The sequence below is a fragment of the Saccopteryx bilineata genome, chromosome 10, assembly GCF_036850765.1.
Source record: "Saccopteryx bilineata isolate mSacBil1 chromosome 10, mSacBil1_pri_phased_curated, whole genome shotgun sequence".
NCBI classification, from domain to species: Eukaryota; Metazoa; Chordata; class Mammalia; order Chiroptera; family Emballonuridae; genus Saccopteryx; species Saccopteryx bilineata.
The window spans coordinates 6,469,860-6,487,124 of NC_089499.1; the positions used below are offsets into that span (position 1 = coordinate 6,469,860).

The 17,265-nt window shown below is 51.0% G+C and overlaps 1 protein-coding gene and 1 long non-coding RNA gene across 2 annotated transcripts in view; one reads left to right on the top strand and one right to left on the bottom strand.

Annotated features, from left to right (window-relative positions):
- The first annotated feature begins 4,565 nt into the window (after positions 1-4,565).
- LOC136314614 (uncharacterized) lies at positions 4,566-10,990 on the top strand. Its single transcript, XR_010727341.1, has 2 exons — positions 4,566-4,686; positions 10,861-10,990. It is a non-coding gene; the product is annotated as an uncharacterized lncRNA (long non-coding RNA).
- IHO1 (interactor of HORMAD1 1) overlaps positions 10,899-17,265 on the bottom strand; it is a 30,045-nt gene continuing 23,678 nt past the window's right edge. The window contains exons 7-8 of the mRNA XM_066245694.1: positions 12,327-12,430; positions 10,899-12,038 (exon numbers count right to left, since the gene is read on the bottom strand). Of these exons, the coding sequence (XP_066101791.1) occupies positions 10,899-12,038; positions 12,327-12,430 (1,244 nt within the window). The remainder of the gene's footprint in view (positions 12,039-12,326; positions 12,431-17,265) is intronic.

Here is a 17,265-nt window from a genome sequence, read left to right on the forward strand (position 1 = left end):
CTGTCTCTCGGCGCTCTTTCCAGTGGCCCCTAAAAATGTGCCGCAGCCACAGCCCATCCTAGGCCAGGTCAGCCAACATGGAGGACGTGGGGCCGAGAAGGACTGTGGCCCTAGGCCCTCTGTCCCCCCCCCCTTGTACTGTACACATGACACACAGGGCTGCCTTTCCCTGCCTAGGCCCCATGCCCGCCTCATCTCCAGACCAATCTCCTCTACATTCCCCCACCCCTGCCCCTGCCCCTGCCCAGCTCAAAGCCCTTTTGGTTGTGTCAAAGGGGCTGGTCACATCCCTAGTCCCCTCACCACACACCCTGCATCAGACACCTGGGCCCTGGCCGAAGGGGAGGGAGAGAAGTGCACACAGGTCCTGTTCACTCACGGTCACGCCTGTGCCTCATCCATCCCTCTCCAAGCCTGGAGGCCCTGGATGGTTCCTGGGGCAGTGACCCTGCTGGGCCAAGACCAGCAAGAAGAGGGGGGGAACCAGGCCACTGTCCTCCTGAGGTCAGTGTCCTCCATAACTTAGTAGGGCTGGTTTCAGCCCCTCCCCTGGAAAGAAAGGACATCAGAAATTGTCTGAGCTGGGCACAGGGGTGCTCGCCTGTAGTCCCCGCTCCTCTGGAGGCTGAGGCAGGAGGATTGCTTGAGCCCAGAGTTCTGGACTGTAGTGTGCTATGCCGACTGGGTGCCTGCAGTAAGTTCAGCATCAATACGGTGACCTCCCAGGAGCAGGGGACCACCAGGTGGCCTAAGGAGGGTGAACCGGCCCAGGTCGGAAACAGCAGGTCAAAACCCCCATGCTGATTAGGACATCATCAGAAATTATTTGAACAAATCTCTGGAAATCCTGATATTCCTTCAGGAAACCTAATAATAAGCTGTTGGGCAATGTTTGAGGCGTCTCAGAAACAGTTCAGGTAAGTGCCTCCTGGGCTCATGGCAGGAGAGGGCTGGCCCAAGCAAACCAAAGAGCTGAGGAGGGAGGTCCAGTGGCTGAGGCCCCAACCCCTGCCAGGGCCCTTTTGAGCCTAGTGACCTCACAAAGGGCAGTTGACGCCTCTTCATTACAGGGCTGACCATTCTTCTGGGTTTGCAGGCGGAGACTGCACCTACACCTTAGCATATCCATGCCAGCACGTGCCCACAGCCTGAGAACCAGCCCTGGCCGCTGCCCTGCCTGGGGCAGAGGGCAAGAAAAGGCTTCGTTCCTGCACGGTGGCCCCTTCGGTGAACACAACACAACCCCAACTCAGGACCTGGGGTCAGTTTCTTCTCCCTGAGCAGGACGAACAAGAGCAAGTGACAACTGCTCACAGTATCCTCAGCTGTCCCGCCCCCGTGGAGAAAGGGCTGTCTTGCCCAACCTGTGGTAGCTCAGTGGGTAAAGCATTGACCTGGAACACTGAGGTTGCCGGTTTGAAACCCCAGACTTGCCCAGTCAAGGCACACACGAGAAGCAACTGCTTCTCTCTCTCTCTCTCTCTCTCTCTCTCTCTCTCTCTCTCTGTTTCTTCTTGCTCTAAAATCAACAAATATCGTCTGACCTGTGGTGGCGCAGAAGATAAAGTGTCGACCTAGAATGCTGAAATCGCTTGTTCAAAACCCTGGGCTTGCCTGGTCAAGGCACACATGGGAGATGCCTGCGCCTCCCCCCCATTTTCTCTCTCCTCTCTGTCTCTCCTCTCTAAAATGAATAAAATCTATAAATAAATAAAAACATGATAAAAAGAAATGTAAAATCAACAAATATCCTGGGCTTGCCTGGTCAAGGCACACATGGGAGTTGATGCTTCCTGCACCTCCCCCCACTCTCTCTCTCTTTCCTGTCTCTCTCTCCCCTCTAAAATTAATAGATAAAAATAGATAAAAATCTTAAAAAATATTTTAAAATAAAATCAAAATCTAAATAAAAACAAGAAGGGGCTGTCTGGATAGAGACGTGTGGCTAGTTGAAATTCAGAACACCACGTCTCACAACAAACAGTGCGTTCCAAGTAACACGGGCTGCTGTGGACCCTCTCTGTAGATGAGGCGGAGCTTAATCCTTGTCCCCCCACCCTTGAGGGTGAGCTAGAGCTGGTAACTTGCTCCCAAGGAATAGCGAATAGCGTAGGGGATGGGAAAAATAGATTTATATGGAGAAGCCTACGTGCTAACGGCGGAACACCACCATGGTGTCCTGTGGGCGGCACTCGCCCCTGGCAGGATGTGACAAGAAGGGTGCTCTGCCTCTGTGGTGTTCTTACCAGAATCTCACATCCTCAGTCTAATCATGAGACGAACGTCAGACCCCCAGACAGGAGACAGTCTACAAGACACCTGGCCAGGACTCAAGACTGGCCATGTCAAGGTCATGAAAAACAGACTCAAACGCTGTCACAGACTCGTGGAGACAAAGCAGACACAATGACTAAAAGCAGTGGATTGTATCCTCGAGCGGAAAGAGGACGTTAATGAAAACACTGCTGAAGTTTAAGTAAAGACTGGAGTTTAGTTACTATAAATGTATTTGTTAGTGTCTCAGTTTTGAGAAATCTGCCAAAGTTATGTAAGATGTTAACATTAGGGGATCTGGGGGAAGGGTATGCACAAACTCACTATCTTTGCAACTTTCTTGCAAATCTGAAGTTATTCTAAAATTAAAAATGCAATTTGTTTAAATGCCTTTGTTTCCAAGTTGTGAACAAAAAAAAAAATGTGAGTATGAGCACAGGTGCAGAAAATTGTCATGGAGGGAAAAGGGGGGTTAGTTTTTTTCTGTTTCCTAATTTATCTGCACCTCCAGCATCCAGACCAATAAGTAAAGGTGGTCATTTCCCTGATGTCCCTGATGATGTCGACCGCCTTTCTGCATCCCTGGCTTCCTGGCTTTGTCAGCTGCTTCAGCACAGTGGGCAGCCTTATGCCCACCTGCAGAGTGCAGGGGAGTCCCCAGGGATTCAGCTGGAGGGGGAACAAAAGACTAGAACATTATCTTTTTTTTTTTTTTTTTTTTTTTCAGGGACAGAGAAATACAGAGAGGGATAGATAGGGACAGACAGGAACAGAGAGAGATGAGAAGCACCAATTATCAGTTTTTCATTGTGGCACCTTAGTTGTTCATTGATTGCTTTCTCATATGTGCCTTGACCGCGGGCCTTCAGCAGACCGAGTAACCCCTTGCTCGAGCCAGCAACCTTGGGTTCAAGCTGGTGAGCTTTGCTCAAACCAGATGAGCCCGCGCTCAAGCTGGTGACCTCAGGGTCTCGAACCTGGGTCCTCTGCATCCCAGTCTGATGCTCTATCCACTGCGCCACCGCCTGGTCAGGCAGGCTAGAACATTATCTTTTTTTTTTTTCTTCTGAAGTTGGAAACGGGGAGGCAGTCAGACAGACTCCCGCATGCTCCCTACCAGGATCCACCTAGCATGCCCACCAGGGGGCGATGCTCTGCCCATCTTGGAGTGTCGCTCTGCCACAATCAGAGCCATTCTAGCGCCTGAGGCAAAGGCCACAGAGCCATCCTCAGCGCCTGGGCAAACTTTGCTCCAATGGAGCCCTGGCTGCGGGAGGGGAAGAGAGAGACAGAGAGGAAGGAGAGGGGGAGGGGTGGAGAAGCAGATGGGCGCTTCTCCTGTGTGCCGTGGCCGGGAATCGAACCCGGGACTCCTGCACTCCAGGCCGACGCTCTACCACTGAGCCAACTGGCCAGGGCTAGAACATTATCTTAATAAAACTTCCTCCTGGCCCTGACCAGTTCGCTCAATCAGTCAGTGTCATTCTGAGACACCAAGGTTGCAGGTTTGGTTCCCAGTCAGGGCACATAGGGGAAAGCAACCGATGAATGCACAAATTAAGTGGAAAAACAAATGAATGCTTCTCTCTCTCTTTCCCTCTCTTTCCCTCTCTCTGTCTCTCTAAAATCAATAAAAATAATCATAAAAGATAATTAAAAAATAAAACTTTCTGGCCCTGGCCAGTTGGCTCAGCGGTAGAGCATCGGCCTGGCGTGCGGGGGACCCGGGTTTGATTCCCGGCCAGGGCACATAGGAGAAGCGCCCATTTGCTTCTCCACCCCCACCCCCCTCCTTCCTCTCTGTCTCTCTCTTCCTCTCCCGCAGCCAAGGCTCCATTGGAGCAAAGATGGCCTGGTCACTGGGGATGGCTCCTTGGCCTCTGCCCCAAGCGCTAGAGTGGCTCTGGTCGCGGCAGAGCGTGGCCCCTGGTGGGCGTGGATCCCGGTCAGGCGCATGCGGGAGTCTGTCTGACTGTTCCCGTTTCCAGCTTCAGAAAAATACCAAAAAAAAATTAAAAAAAATTAAAAAATAAAACTTCCTCAGGTATGCAGGGAGCTGGGACCAAAGCCTTCTCAGCAGGACGTTAATAGACATAACCCAGGGACCGGAAGTGTTTTATGTCATTCACTTCTCTCTCCCGCAGTCATCTTGGGAAGCCAAACAATTGCTGAATTGTTTCTGTGGAAACACCGACCTGTGATGTGGAGTAACAGAATCAAAATAGAAACACGGCTGCGTCAAGGATAAGACCTTTGGAACCTGCTAGTCACAAACAGCAAATTCACGCCACAGCACAAGGCATGTGCAAAGCTGGGCCAGTCCAACCCTGTGAGAAGAGGTTTCAGTTTCCGGGCTGCCACCCACCAATGTCAATGCCAAAGTCACTAGAAACCAGCTGGATATGCAGACTGGTAGGCTTTTTTTTTTTTAAGATTTTATAGAGAGAGGAGGGGTGGGGAACGAGAAGTAGTTGCTTCACTCTAGCTGTTCATTTGTTGCTTGTCATACTGGCCTTGACCAGGTAAGCCCAGGGCTTCGAACTGGCGACCTCAGCATTCCAGATTGGCGCTCTATCCACTGCACTGACTCTTTTTTTTTTTTCCTTTTGGGACTGGTAGACTGTGAATTAATTAAGGCAAGGGCTGGTCTATAGAACCCCCTAGAAGAGGTTGAGGGTCCCATAGGGGACAGCTGAGGACGAAGGGATAGGAACAAGGAGAAAGATGAGTCAACAGCCAACTGAAGGTCCCTCACAGGGCAGAGAGCCACAGCCGAGGCCTGAGAGCAGAACAAGGATTCTTTTGGGTTTTTTAATTTATTTTTTTGTATTTTTCTGAAGTTGGAAATGGGGAGGCAGTCATACAGACTTCTGCATGAGCCCGACCGGGATCCACCCGGCACGCCCACCAGGGGGCGATGCTCTGCCCATCTGGGGTGTTGCTCTGTTGCATCCAGAGCCATTCTAGCACCTGAGGCAGAGGCCACAGAGCCATCCTCAGCGCCTGGGCCAACTTTGCTCCAATGGAGCCTTAGCTGCGGGAGGGGAAGAGAGAGACAGAGAGGAAGGAGAGGGGGAGGGGTGGAGAAGCAGATGGGTGCTTCTCCTGTGTGCCCTGGCCGGGAATCGAACCCGGGACTCCTGCACACCAGGCCGATGCTCTATCACTGAGCCAACCGGCCAGGGTCTCACAAGGATTCTTTTGAAGGACAGTTCCAGGATGACTGGGCTGGAAAGGAAGACCCTACCCTCAGCACATTCCGACGGCCATGTCTCCCACACTGCCGGCCCTGTCTGTCTAGCCATGTGGGTCTAGACAGACTCTAAACTCCAGCCAGAAGAGCTCGGGGGCACTTTGGTTAGTCTGTCCTTGCCCGCATGGTACTGCAGCCAGCAGGTAGGGCTCAGAGGCCTGCTGCCTTCTCATGCCTGGTCTCAGGGCTCCACGCCCCCCGCCTTCCACTCCTTCCCTGGGGAATAGAGGAGCCACCTCCTGGCCTGCCTGCTGTGGCTCCTTGACACTCTCCAGGACTCTCTACTTCCAAACCCAGGGACATGCCCAAGGGGGTCAGGAGGCCGGGAGAAAGGTCCACCCGGCATGCCCACCAGGGGGCAATGCTCTGCCCATCTTGGGGCGTCGCTCTGTTGCATCCAGAGCCATCCTAGCGCCTGAAGCAGAGGCCACAGAGCCATCCTCAGTGCCCTGGGCCATCTTTGCTCCAATGGAGCCTTGGTTGCAGGAGGGGAAGAGAGAGACAGAAAGGAAGGAGGTGGGGGTAGAGAAGCAGATGGGCGCTTCTCCTGTGTGCCCTGGCCGGGAACTGCCCAGTAATAAAGCCTGGCATCCTGGGACCTGTGCCCCTTACCTTTGCAGCCAGCAATGTGCTGAAAGGGTGGCAACCCCAACTGGCCACTGGAGGAGTTGTGAGTCGTTAATGATAAAGGGAGTTGTTGAAAGTCTTGGCAAAATAGCCTAATTCGAGTCAATCTCCCTACTCCTAAACGGCCAGGCCCGGGGCTCAGCTGGTACCAGAGTGGAACCTCTTCTGACTGAAGCACAGGACGTTCAGTAGGGCCATGAAGGCCAGGAGGGTGCATGCAAATGAGGAGGCCCTGCCAGAGTGTCGGGCACTGCAAAGGCTGGTACCCTCAGACCGCCCGAGGCTCTGCTCTGGCGATTCGCTCTCTCCCTGGAATATGCAGGAGAAGATGAATATTTTAGGTTCCAGCTAAATATTTAGAGTGGACATTTTACTCTGGAAATCCACTTGACAATAATGGATCCCAGCCCTAGTGGGGAAAGACTGTTTATAGCAGGCCAGCTGGAAAATGCCTGATCTGATGAAGAATTTTGGCCTAAGTTCTGGCATGAAAAAATTTTCAAAACTGCTCATCCTTTGTAGGAAGAAACAATCTTTTTTGAGGGCAGAAACGCTGTTGTGTTCTGGGCACTTGAGTGGAGAGGGGTTGCTGAGGAGCTGGCCTGGGAGGGAAGTGGGCATCTTTCAAGAGACCCCTCAGCAGGAACCCACTTCTGGTTCAAGACACAAAAACGTAAAGTTTCTAGGTGTGGGGAAAACAGCTGTTAGGCTTACTCGCTGCTTTCCCAGCTGAAAGCACTTTGCCCAATTAATGTATGAGCACGTGGCGGAGAGCCACGTGTGTCTCCATGAAAAGCTATGGGTGCTTTCCCTCATGGGCTTCTCCCAGCTCGCTCTCTGGCCACCGCGAGCTGTGGTCCCCTGACTCCCTCAGCTGCAGCTGTGCAGAGCAGGTGTTCCTGATCCCTTGCCCTCCACTGAGAAGAGCGATTTTCCTTTATTCTCTCGCCTCTGTGAGCCTCCAATAAATGAGAATGGCCCGACGCTTTCCAGCTCCTCAGTTCCTCTACCATCTGCCCAAATCCAGTGTGTACCTGCCTGGCCTTGACCACTGACCACTGGCATCACACCAGGGATGCTAGAGCTCAGCTTTCCAGACTGGGCTGCTGGGAGCTGTTTCAGTGGTGAGCAAGCAATCCCGGCCCTCAGTAAATATCAGTGTCTGCGAGTGTCAGACGCTCTCTGGGACGCTGAGGGTGCAGGGGACGGGGCAGCTGCTGATCCACTGGAGTTTACATTCCACTCCCCATTCCTTTCTGATGGAGCTGGAGGAGACAATAAAAACAGAGGAGAACTGGTGGTGAGCAGGGTGAGCTTAAGAAGAGGAGAGGTCAGGCCCTGGCCGATGGATCTGTATATAAAGGGTCGTCCCAGCGCAACAAGGTCGTGGGTTTGATCCCCCGTCAGGGCACTTAGGAGAAGCAATCAAGGAATGCACAACTAAATGGAACAACTAAGTGGAGCAACAAGTTGATGCTTCTCTCGCTCTCCCTCCTCCCTCCCTTTATCTCTCTCTCAAATCAATGGAAAAAAAAAATCACCCAAGAGGTCAGAGAAAGGCCGCTCAATAGGTGACATATGATACTTGAATGTTAAGACAGGCGCTGGCATTGGCTTCATTTTCATCCTCAGACTAGGTGGCATTTGGCTTGGCCCATGGACCTCCTACCACATCCGCCCCCTTGTAGCCAAATCTCTGTCAGCATCCAAAGAGCCAAAAAACATTGCATGTTCCAGGGACATGTCTGGGCTGTGTCACGCTCACCAAATCTGGCAGGAACACAGTAGTTTAAAGAAAAAAAGCTTTAGGTATAAAATAAGAAACAATATCCTTTGCTGATGATTGCCAGGCAGTATAATTTTAATTAACTCAGCCTTGTTAGACGATAAATTTGCTGCTCATTCTACAAAGACACCCAGCTCATGGAACACTGAGTTACTCTGACCTTTGACTACATGCCACAAAATGAAATACTTCTGGAGGAATACAAGATTTCGTAACTCACAGCAGAATCAAAGAACTCTAGAGGGTCCCGCATTGGCATTAAAAGTTGGACAGACCCTTCAGCGAGGAGGCCACAGTCATAAATACTGATGGGGTTCTCTCAACAAGGCCTCAACTTTGAATTGAAATGATTAAACTCTCAACTTAGAGTAATAAAACATTTCCGGATACAGACCCCTCGGGTTTGCAAGCCTCGTGCTAGGCACTCAGCGGCCACCTGGGGGCAGCTGGGAAAAGCTGGAAGGAGTCCACTGTGTGGCTGGGCCCTTCCTCCAGGCCGTCCTTGCACAAGCGGAGGAAACCAGCTGGGAAGGCAGAGAGGCTGGCAGAGGGCAGGGTGAACAGGCGTCCAGTGAGGCCCACCAGGAGAGAAGAGCCAGGGCAGCCTGAGGCAGAGCCCAAGTCCGCACTTCTTTAGCCTTGGAGAGGCCTGTGGCCCCTGCCTCTGGCCCCCAGCTACAGGCCACGGAAGGCCCTCAGACTGGCAGTGAGTGTAAGAGCAGCGTAGGCGGGTGCCTGGTGCCCCTGCCAAAGGTGAAGCGGGCAAGTTAAACTCTCTGGACTTTGTGGGATACACACCTGTGGGGAAAACAGTTGTGGTCAGGCTGGCTCTCTGTTTCCCCTGTTGCAAGCAACTTTGTATGATTGGTGCGTGAGTACGTGGCAGAAAGCCACGTGTGCGTACCCTTCATAAGGCTACAGATACCTGCCCTCAGGGTGGATTGCTGCCTGCCACCATGAGGCTGGTTTTCCTGTTTGCTTGCCCATGGCTGCAAGGTTTTCCCTGCCTGTTCACTCACCTGCCTCTGCAAGAATCCAATAAATGGGAATGGCCCAGCACCTTCCACCTCCATGGTTCTTTTACCATCCGCCCACATTCAGTGTGAACCTGCCTGGCCACAGTCATCATCATTACACCTGCCTGGCATAGCGGGCAGGATTCAGTTTAGACTGGTATGAAACCGGCATTACAACACCCCTGAAAATAAAAATAATTAAAAATAAGAACTCAAGAATCACTGCTTCCTATCACGGTCCACTCAGAGGTCCCAATATCATTTCCTGTATTGGCTTAAAAATGGGCAAACTCTGTAGGCCATTTATCCCATGAAGATGTTTACTCTTACACAATAAAGGGAAAGAAAAAGAAAAACCAGGCCCTGGCCGGTTGGCTCAGCGGTAGAGCGTCGGCCTAGCGTGCGGAGGACCCGGGTTCGATTCCCGGCCAGGGCACACAGGAGAAGCGCACATTTGCTTCTCCATCCCTCCGCTGCGCTTTCCTCTCTGTCTCTCTCTTCCCCTCCCGCAGCCAAGGCTCCATTGGAGCAAAGATGGCCCGGGCGCTGGGGATGGCTCTGTGGCCTCTGCCCCAGGCCCTAGAGTGGCTCTGGTCGCAACATGGCGACGCCCAGGATGGGCAGAGCATTGCCCCTGGTGGGCAGAGCATCGCCCCTGGTGGGCGTGCCGGGTGAATCCCGGTCGGGCGCATGCGGGAGTCTGTCTATCTCTCCCTGTTTCCAGCTTCAGAAAAATGCAAAAAAAAAAAAAAAAAGAAAAGAAAAAAAAGAAAAAACCAGTTCAAGAAGGGTGTTGTGGCCTGACCTGTGGTGGTGCAGTGGATAAAGCGTTGACCTGTGAATGCTGAGGTTGCCGGTTCAAAACCCTGGGCTTGCCTGGTCAAGGCACATATGGGAGTTGAAGCTTCCTGCTCCTCCCCCCTTCTCTCTCTCTCTCTCTCCTCTAAAAAAATGAATAAATAAATAAAAAATAATTTAAAAAAAAAGAAGGGTGTTGTTTATTCAAAATCTTCTTGAGAGAAGCCAGGGAAATACAAGCTGGTGTGTATCTTACTACCTGTTAAATTTCCTTAAGTAAACTTGATGGGAGATCAGCTTAATTACTTAATGAAAGAAAGTATGCTTTTAAAAATGTTATCTTTATTTTTTTTATTACAAAAGAAATACATAAAGAAGAAAAAATAAAAAACTTGAGCAAGATATAAAGGGAAGTCCGAAGTTTCATACAAGCCCACGGCTGTCCAGAAATGCTCCAGGGCCCAGAGCTGCCCTCGTTAAAGTTAATGTTAATGTTAAACGAGTGTCTGGGAACAGGACACGGGGGAAACAGCCTGAAAGCAAAGTGGAATCATGTGGCTTGTGAACAGTGGTGCTCTGGGCATTTGTTTGGTGCCTGTCACCTCTTTGTCACTGGCAGCTTTGACACTCTGTATTTTTCTATTCATAAGACTGACTTAGCATGTCCTGGAATATGTCCACTGACCAAAAATGTAAGTGCTCTGGCAGCAAAACTAGATAAAAACAATAGGAAAAAAAATCCTGAGGCCTGGAAAGATATTGGTCATGTGCAGAGAATATTTAGAAGACCAAATATGATGTGTTTGAGAGCTGCTCCTACAGCACTAGTTCTCAGAGACCCTCTGCTACTCAGTATCGCCTATGGAAGCCACTGCCTTCACCAACACAGCACACCACGCCCAGGCAGCTGCCTCAGAGCTCGGCACTTGCCCTCGTTCCAGGAAGTTCAAGTGCACTTGTTCCTTACACCCTGTCATGGCGGCACCCGCACTGAGAATGCCGGATCTGCCCCCTCCCTAGCAGGACCTTCAACCCTGCAGGTCCCAAGTGGGGTTGGGGGTTTTCTGATGTTAGCAGCCCAAGTGTTCTGTAATTTGTCTTTGCAGCTGAGACCATTAAAGCAGCTGAAGTCACTGTGGGCTGGTCAGAAGCCATCGTCGCTGCTATCAAAGGCCAGGTCATAGAGCACATTCTTCCCTGGCTCCTTGCACTGAGAGGACTCAGAACTTGCGAAGGTGAGGTTACTGAACCAGCTTATTTGGTGTTCCCCCTTGGAACTGTTAGAAAGTGGATTGTCATCTTGGGAAGAGTGCCCCCTGAGCTGCAGGGGGCCCCCTTGTGTGGCCCCTGCTGTCCTGGGTATGCGTCTTCCTTCCAGAAGAGGGCAGATTAGCTTTGTGGGTTTCCTGGGGCCACCCAGATGCAGGGGTTGAGCAAAGGGTTCCTGCTGCTCAAGGGTGGACCTCTGTGAGCCAGAACCCGGATGCTGGGAACATTTAGAACTGAGAGCACAGGTTCTGCCTTGGGTCTGCTCCGGCTTCCTGGCAAGGGGCCTGCGTCCGCGGCCTTTCCTAGGCGGCTGCCGGCCTTTCCGCCCGTGCTCTCCAGTTCTGCCTTCCTGTCCGGCCACCAACCTCTGCTCACGAGGGTCACATGAAAACACATCTCTGGTGTGATGTTTTGGGTGGGTGTTCTCAATGCTGGTTACAAACTTGTTCGAGCGCAGGAAGAAGCGCAGTGAGGCTCCTTGGGACACCAGGTCCTGGCGGCTGGGGGGCTGGCGGCCCCGGATGCTGGTGCTGAGGTCCTCCGGGCTTGTTTTTGTAAGAAGCTGATTCTTGCAGTTAGTTTGCACAGCCTTGTCCCTGACGCACCTGTTTCTCTTGCCGCCTGTGGCTGCCGGCAGTGTGGCCTCTTGGAGAGCAGCCCTCTCGGCTCCCTCGCTGCCACCACCGAGCTCCCCAGGCGGCAGGGAGCCTGTCCTAAGAGTCCGCGCAGCAAGGAGCGCCTGGGCCGACCCCACAGCCAGGTCCTCAGACGCACTGCTATCCTGCAGCGGGAGACTGGGGCTCTGGGTCTGCGGTGGGGAGGTCTGGGCAGTGCTGTCCCTCACCTGCCTGAGCATCCAGCGCTCTGAGATCAGTGTCCTCAGCTCTGCCAGCACACGGGGCACATCCAGCCGGCCAAGCTGCTCATACAGCTGCTGGAAATCCTTACTCTGCTGGGCGACTAAAACTTCAAGGTGCTGCAGGCTGGACTTCATTTCTACAAACTCGGCTTGTCTCTGGGGAAAGGCAATGAGAAAGGAGACAGTTATAAGCGGTGCCACTCAGAAAGCACGAACCAGTGTGCAAGCAAACCGAAGGGTGTGGGACAAGCACAGCTCCGAGGGCCGCTTCACACAGGGGAACTGGGGACAGGAAGCTGGGCCCTACCCTGGCCCATCATTAAGGGCCTGTGTAGTGTTGGCCTCTGTTCTTGGCTGAAAACTTGCAACAGTAAAGGTGTCTCTCTGGGCCTTAGTGATGAAGCCAAAACCACACGCGAGGGGCAGGGTTGGGGCTGTACTTACAGCTGCCAGTCTGTTCTGCATCTCAAGGACAGCCTGCTCCAGGTCGCCTCTGTCCTGTGTCTTTCCCAACACCACGTCAGTCTGGGCCTGCACAGTTTCTTGTACTAAATATGGGACAATGACAGTTCACCTCATGAGGACTGTGTCCAGGCCACAGAGCCGAAGAGGAAGGAGAGAGCCAGGCATGGCCACCCGAGCCGGCTCTGCTCGCGCTGGGGACTCTCTCTGCCCAGGTGGGCCTTGGTGAGGAGAGGAAGCCAGAGTAAGAGGCTTCCTCCACTGCCATCCTCCCTCCCTCCCAGAGGACATCCTGGCTGGGCAAACTCAACTGTGGCACCTGCTCGGGACCCTGAAACCTAATGCCCAGATGACAGCACCCACCTCCTTCTTGACCTACGTACGTTCTTGGCTCTGTCCTCAGAGTGAGCTTCCTAGAAAGCAGGTATCGTGCCCCCTCAGAAATGAAACTTTTTTTAAAATTGATTTTTAGAGATAGAAGAAGAAGAAAGAGGGAGAGACAAAATCATCAATATGTTTCTGTATGTGCCCTGACCAGGAATTGAACCAGCAACTTTTGCCTATTGGGAGGCTGCTTTAGCCAACCAAGCCATCTGGCCAGGGCTGTACTGAAGCTTTCGATGGCACGCCTTCGATGGCACGCCACTGGCTGTGGGATGAAGCCGAATCTTTAAACTAGCTCACCCCCCCCCACCCCGCCTCCCCGCATCTCTGAGCAATGTTTCCTAAGCAGTCCTAGGCTCTTCCTGCCACCCGCCTGCCTGGTCCCCACCAGCTCTTTCCCTAGCCTGGAGCACTTCTGCTTCTATCCTGCTACTCTACCCACCCTCCAGCCACCACCCTGGTCCAGGATCTGGAGCAGCAAGACTGAGCTCCAAATGACAATCAACAAGTAAACACACATGCACACAAACAAACGGTGTTGTAACGGATGTGAATGCAGTGGTAGGGATTATAATAACAACAAGAAGGTAGGGGTACCTCCTTAGTTAAATAAGTCCATCAGAGAGGGAGACATTTAGAGTGAAACCAGAGGGAGAAAAAGGAGTTGGCCCTGCAAAGATTAGAAAAGGTTATTGAGGCAGAGGAACCAGCTCGTGCCCAAGTCCTGAGGCAAAGGAAGAGCCTGTTAGACCCAGAACAAAGAACAAACAAGCAGTGTGGTCTTGAGAAAACAGTAAAAAATGGTAAAGTTTATGTTATGTGTATTTTACCACAATAAAAACAAAACAAGAGGCCCTGGCCGGTTGGCTCAGTGGTAGAGCGTCGGCCTGGCGTGCAGAAGTCCCGGGTTCGATTCCCGGCCAGGGCACACAGGAGAAGTGGCCATCTGCTTCCCCACCCCTCCCCCTCTCCTTCCTCTCTGTCTCTCTCTTCCCCTCCCGCAGCCAAGGCTCCATTGGAGCAAAGTTGGCCCGGGTGCTGAGGATGGCTCCTTGGCGTCTGCCCCAGGCACTAGAGTGGCTCTGGTAGCAACAGAGCGACGCCCCTGGTGGGCGTGCCGGGTGGATCCCAGTCGGGCGCATGCGGGAGTCTGTCTGACTGTCTCTCCCCGTTTCCAGATTCAGAAAAATACAAAAAAACAAAACAAAAAACCCAAAACAAAACAAGAAAATTTTAGAAAGCCGGTTTTCTCCTATTGCTTAATACAAGTTAAATTCCATGTGTCAACCAGTTAGAAAAAGAATGTTTACTTATATTTTAAGTCCTGGATTCCTGTTCCTAAACTCAATTAGTCAAACATTTTTCCAGACATCCATGTAGATATTTGTAGTAGAAAGCAGATGTAATTATCTTACCCTAGATGAGTTCCTAAATAGCAATGTTTCTTAGCAACAGTGAGCATTACCAGCCACAAAAGCAAAGAATGAGGAAGGCAAGCAGTATTCAAGTCTAGATTCAGTGCTCAGAAAACATCTGTGTTCCCACATAGCCTTTCCTTGTCCCCCGGGAAACCTTTACAGGGGCTTTTGTATTAAGCTCATTACTTCCAAAGTCTATCTTTTCTTCTTCTTTTAAAAAGTTTATTTCTGAAAATAACCCAAAGCCATAACAGAATAACACAATGAAAAATCATCAAACCTCTCCCATGCAGACCTTGGTTGCACTTCCTGGATTTAACATTATGAGCAGTTTCTAGAATTCTACACTAATACATATGCATATCCACATATATAGCTCCTCTGTGTGTGCACGTGTGTATGTAGGTGTGTGTATGCTCTCTAGAAGGGGACTCATTTCATTTCTGCCTTAGGTTATCAACAGATATTCTTAGGCTTTTTGTAAAAAATGTCATTTTAAATCCATTTCTATACTCTGGATAATATCTCTGTCTCCTTGTAAACAGAGTTTTCCATCATTATTTTGTCAAATAGGTTTTCAAGTTCTTGCTCTCTTCTCCATCAGCACCCCCATGATGCGAATGCTGGTACGCTTAAATTGTCTCAGAGGACACTTTCACTAGCTTCACTTTTTGGGATTCTTTTTTCTTTTTGATGTTCTGATTGGGTGAAAAATATATATATATTTTTTTGCTTCCTTATAATCCAAATCGCTGATTTGATTCTTGGCTTTATCCACTTTACTGTTGATTCCCTGTAAATTATTATTATTATTATTATTATTATTATTATTTTTAGTGATGGGGGGCGCGGGCAGACAAGGACAGACAGACAGGAAGGGAGAGATATGAGAAGCATCAGTTTTTTGTTGTGGTACTTTAGCTGTTCATTGACTGCTTTCTCATATGTGCCCTGGGGACAGCTGAGCCAGTGACCCCTTGCTCAAGCCAGAGACTTTGGGCTTCAAGCCAGTGACCTTTGGGCTCAAGCCAGTGACCATGGGGTCAGGTCTATGATCCCATGCTCAAGCTGGTGAGCCCTCACTAAAGCCAGTGACATTGGGGTTTTGAACCTGGGTCCTCAGTGTCCCAGGCCAACACTCTTATCTATTGCACCACCGCCTGATCAGGCTCCCTATAAATTCTTCATTTCAGTTAGTGCACCCTTCATTTCTGACTGGTCCTCTTTTGATGCTATTGAGGTTCTCACTAATTTCATCCTTTTTTTTTTTTTTTTTTTTTTTTTTTAGAATTTTTTTTTTTTTTATTTATTGATTTTTTTTTTTAATTGATTTTTAGAGAGAGGGGAGAGAGAGAGAAGGGGGAGGAGCAGGAAGCATCAACTCCCATATGTGCCTTGACCAGGCAAGCCCAGGGTTTCGAACCGGCAACCTCAGTGTTCCAGGTCGACGCTTTATCCCACTGCGCCACCACAGGTCAGGCTAATTTCATCCTTATAACCAATGTTTTGAACTCTGCATCTGATAGATAGATGAATTACAACTGCCCTTTTGCTGTTCCGCTTGGCTGCCTGACCCCACCCTTAATTATCAAACAATCGCTCCTGGAACAAAGGAAATCCAGGAAGCTGGTCAATCACCCCAAAGAGGAGTATTCCAGAAAGCCAAACATACCAGCACACCCTTGCTCGAGGCTATCCCCAACCCTATAAAGTTTTACCTCAGTCTGTTTTGGGGCCCTTCTTTTGGAGGAGCGCCCCGGCAGATCTTTCTCCTCTATTAAAGCCTGCACACCTGGTGTTCGAGTGCCGTCTCATTCTTACAGCATCTAGTAGGTTGCTTGTCTCTATTTGTTTAGTCCTTTTCCTGGAGTGTTGCCTGTTCTTTTATTTGGGACATGTTTCTTTGTCCCCTCACTATGGCAGCTTCCTTGTGTTTGTTTCTATGTATTAGGTAGAACTGCTATGTCTCCCAGATTTGGTGGAGTGGCCTGCTGTAGTAGGTGTTCTGTGGGGTCCAGTGGCACAGCCTCCTCAATCACCCAAGGTGGGCACTTGAGATATGCCCCCCATGTGGGCTGTGTACACCCTGCTCTTATAGTTGAGTTTTTGGGTTTTTTTTTTCAGGGACAGAGAGAGAGTCAGAGAGAGGGATAGATAAGAACAGACAGACAGGAATGGAGAGAGATGAGAAACATCAATCATCAGTTTTTCGTTGTGACACCTTAGTTGTTCATCGATTGCCCTCCCACATGCGCCTTGACCACGGGCCCTCAGCACACCAAGCAACCCCTTGCCCGAGCCAGAGACCCTGGGTTCAAGCTGGTGAGCTTTTTTTTTTTTTCTGCTCACGCCAGATGAGCTCGCGCTCAAGCCGGGGACCTCGGGGTCTTGAACCTGGATCCTCTGCATCCCAGTCCGACACTCTATCCACTGCGCCACTGCCTGGTCAGGCATATAGTTGAGTTTTGACTGCTGTTGGCATGTCAATGGGAGGGATTTTCCCCGGGCTGACCAGCTGCAAGGACTGGCTCCACCACCAACCACTGACCTCTGTGGAGGATCAGCCGTGCAGGGGCCCACCACACAGAGCAGGCTCACTTCAGGAGGGCTTGGGTGCCTGCTGAGTCCACCCCTTGAGTGTGTTGCTTGTGGAGGTGGTTTTGTGGTGGTGCTGTGACATGTTCTGAAGCTGGGTGCATTGGCTCTGGGGTCCCCTAGAAGGAGGACAAGGTCTCCAAGCCACCACCTGTGTTCTGTCTGGGGCCAACTGGTATAAGCTACAAAGTGATCTTCGGATGGCTGCTGCTTGTACTGGGCTTGGAGGTGACCAGGCAAAGCCAAGCTGTAAAAGCAAGGAACGCTACTACAAGTGCTGGGCCTGGGCCCGGGCCCACTTAGGGAGAGGTAAGGGGCACGCTGAGGCCAGATGCTGCTTGTTTGAGAGATTCCAGGAAAATCTGAAGCATGAACCAAGAAGGGCCATTTGTGCAGAAAGGCCACTGGAAACAGCTAAGGTGGGACTGAAAATTGGGTGGGACAGGGTCTCAGAGAATCACCAGGGCAGGGCAAACAGTGTGAGTCAGATTAATGGAGTTTCAGATATGGCGCTGCCTGTGGTT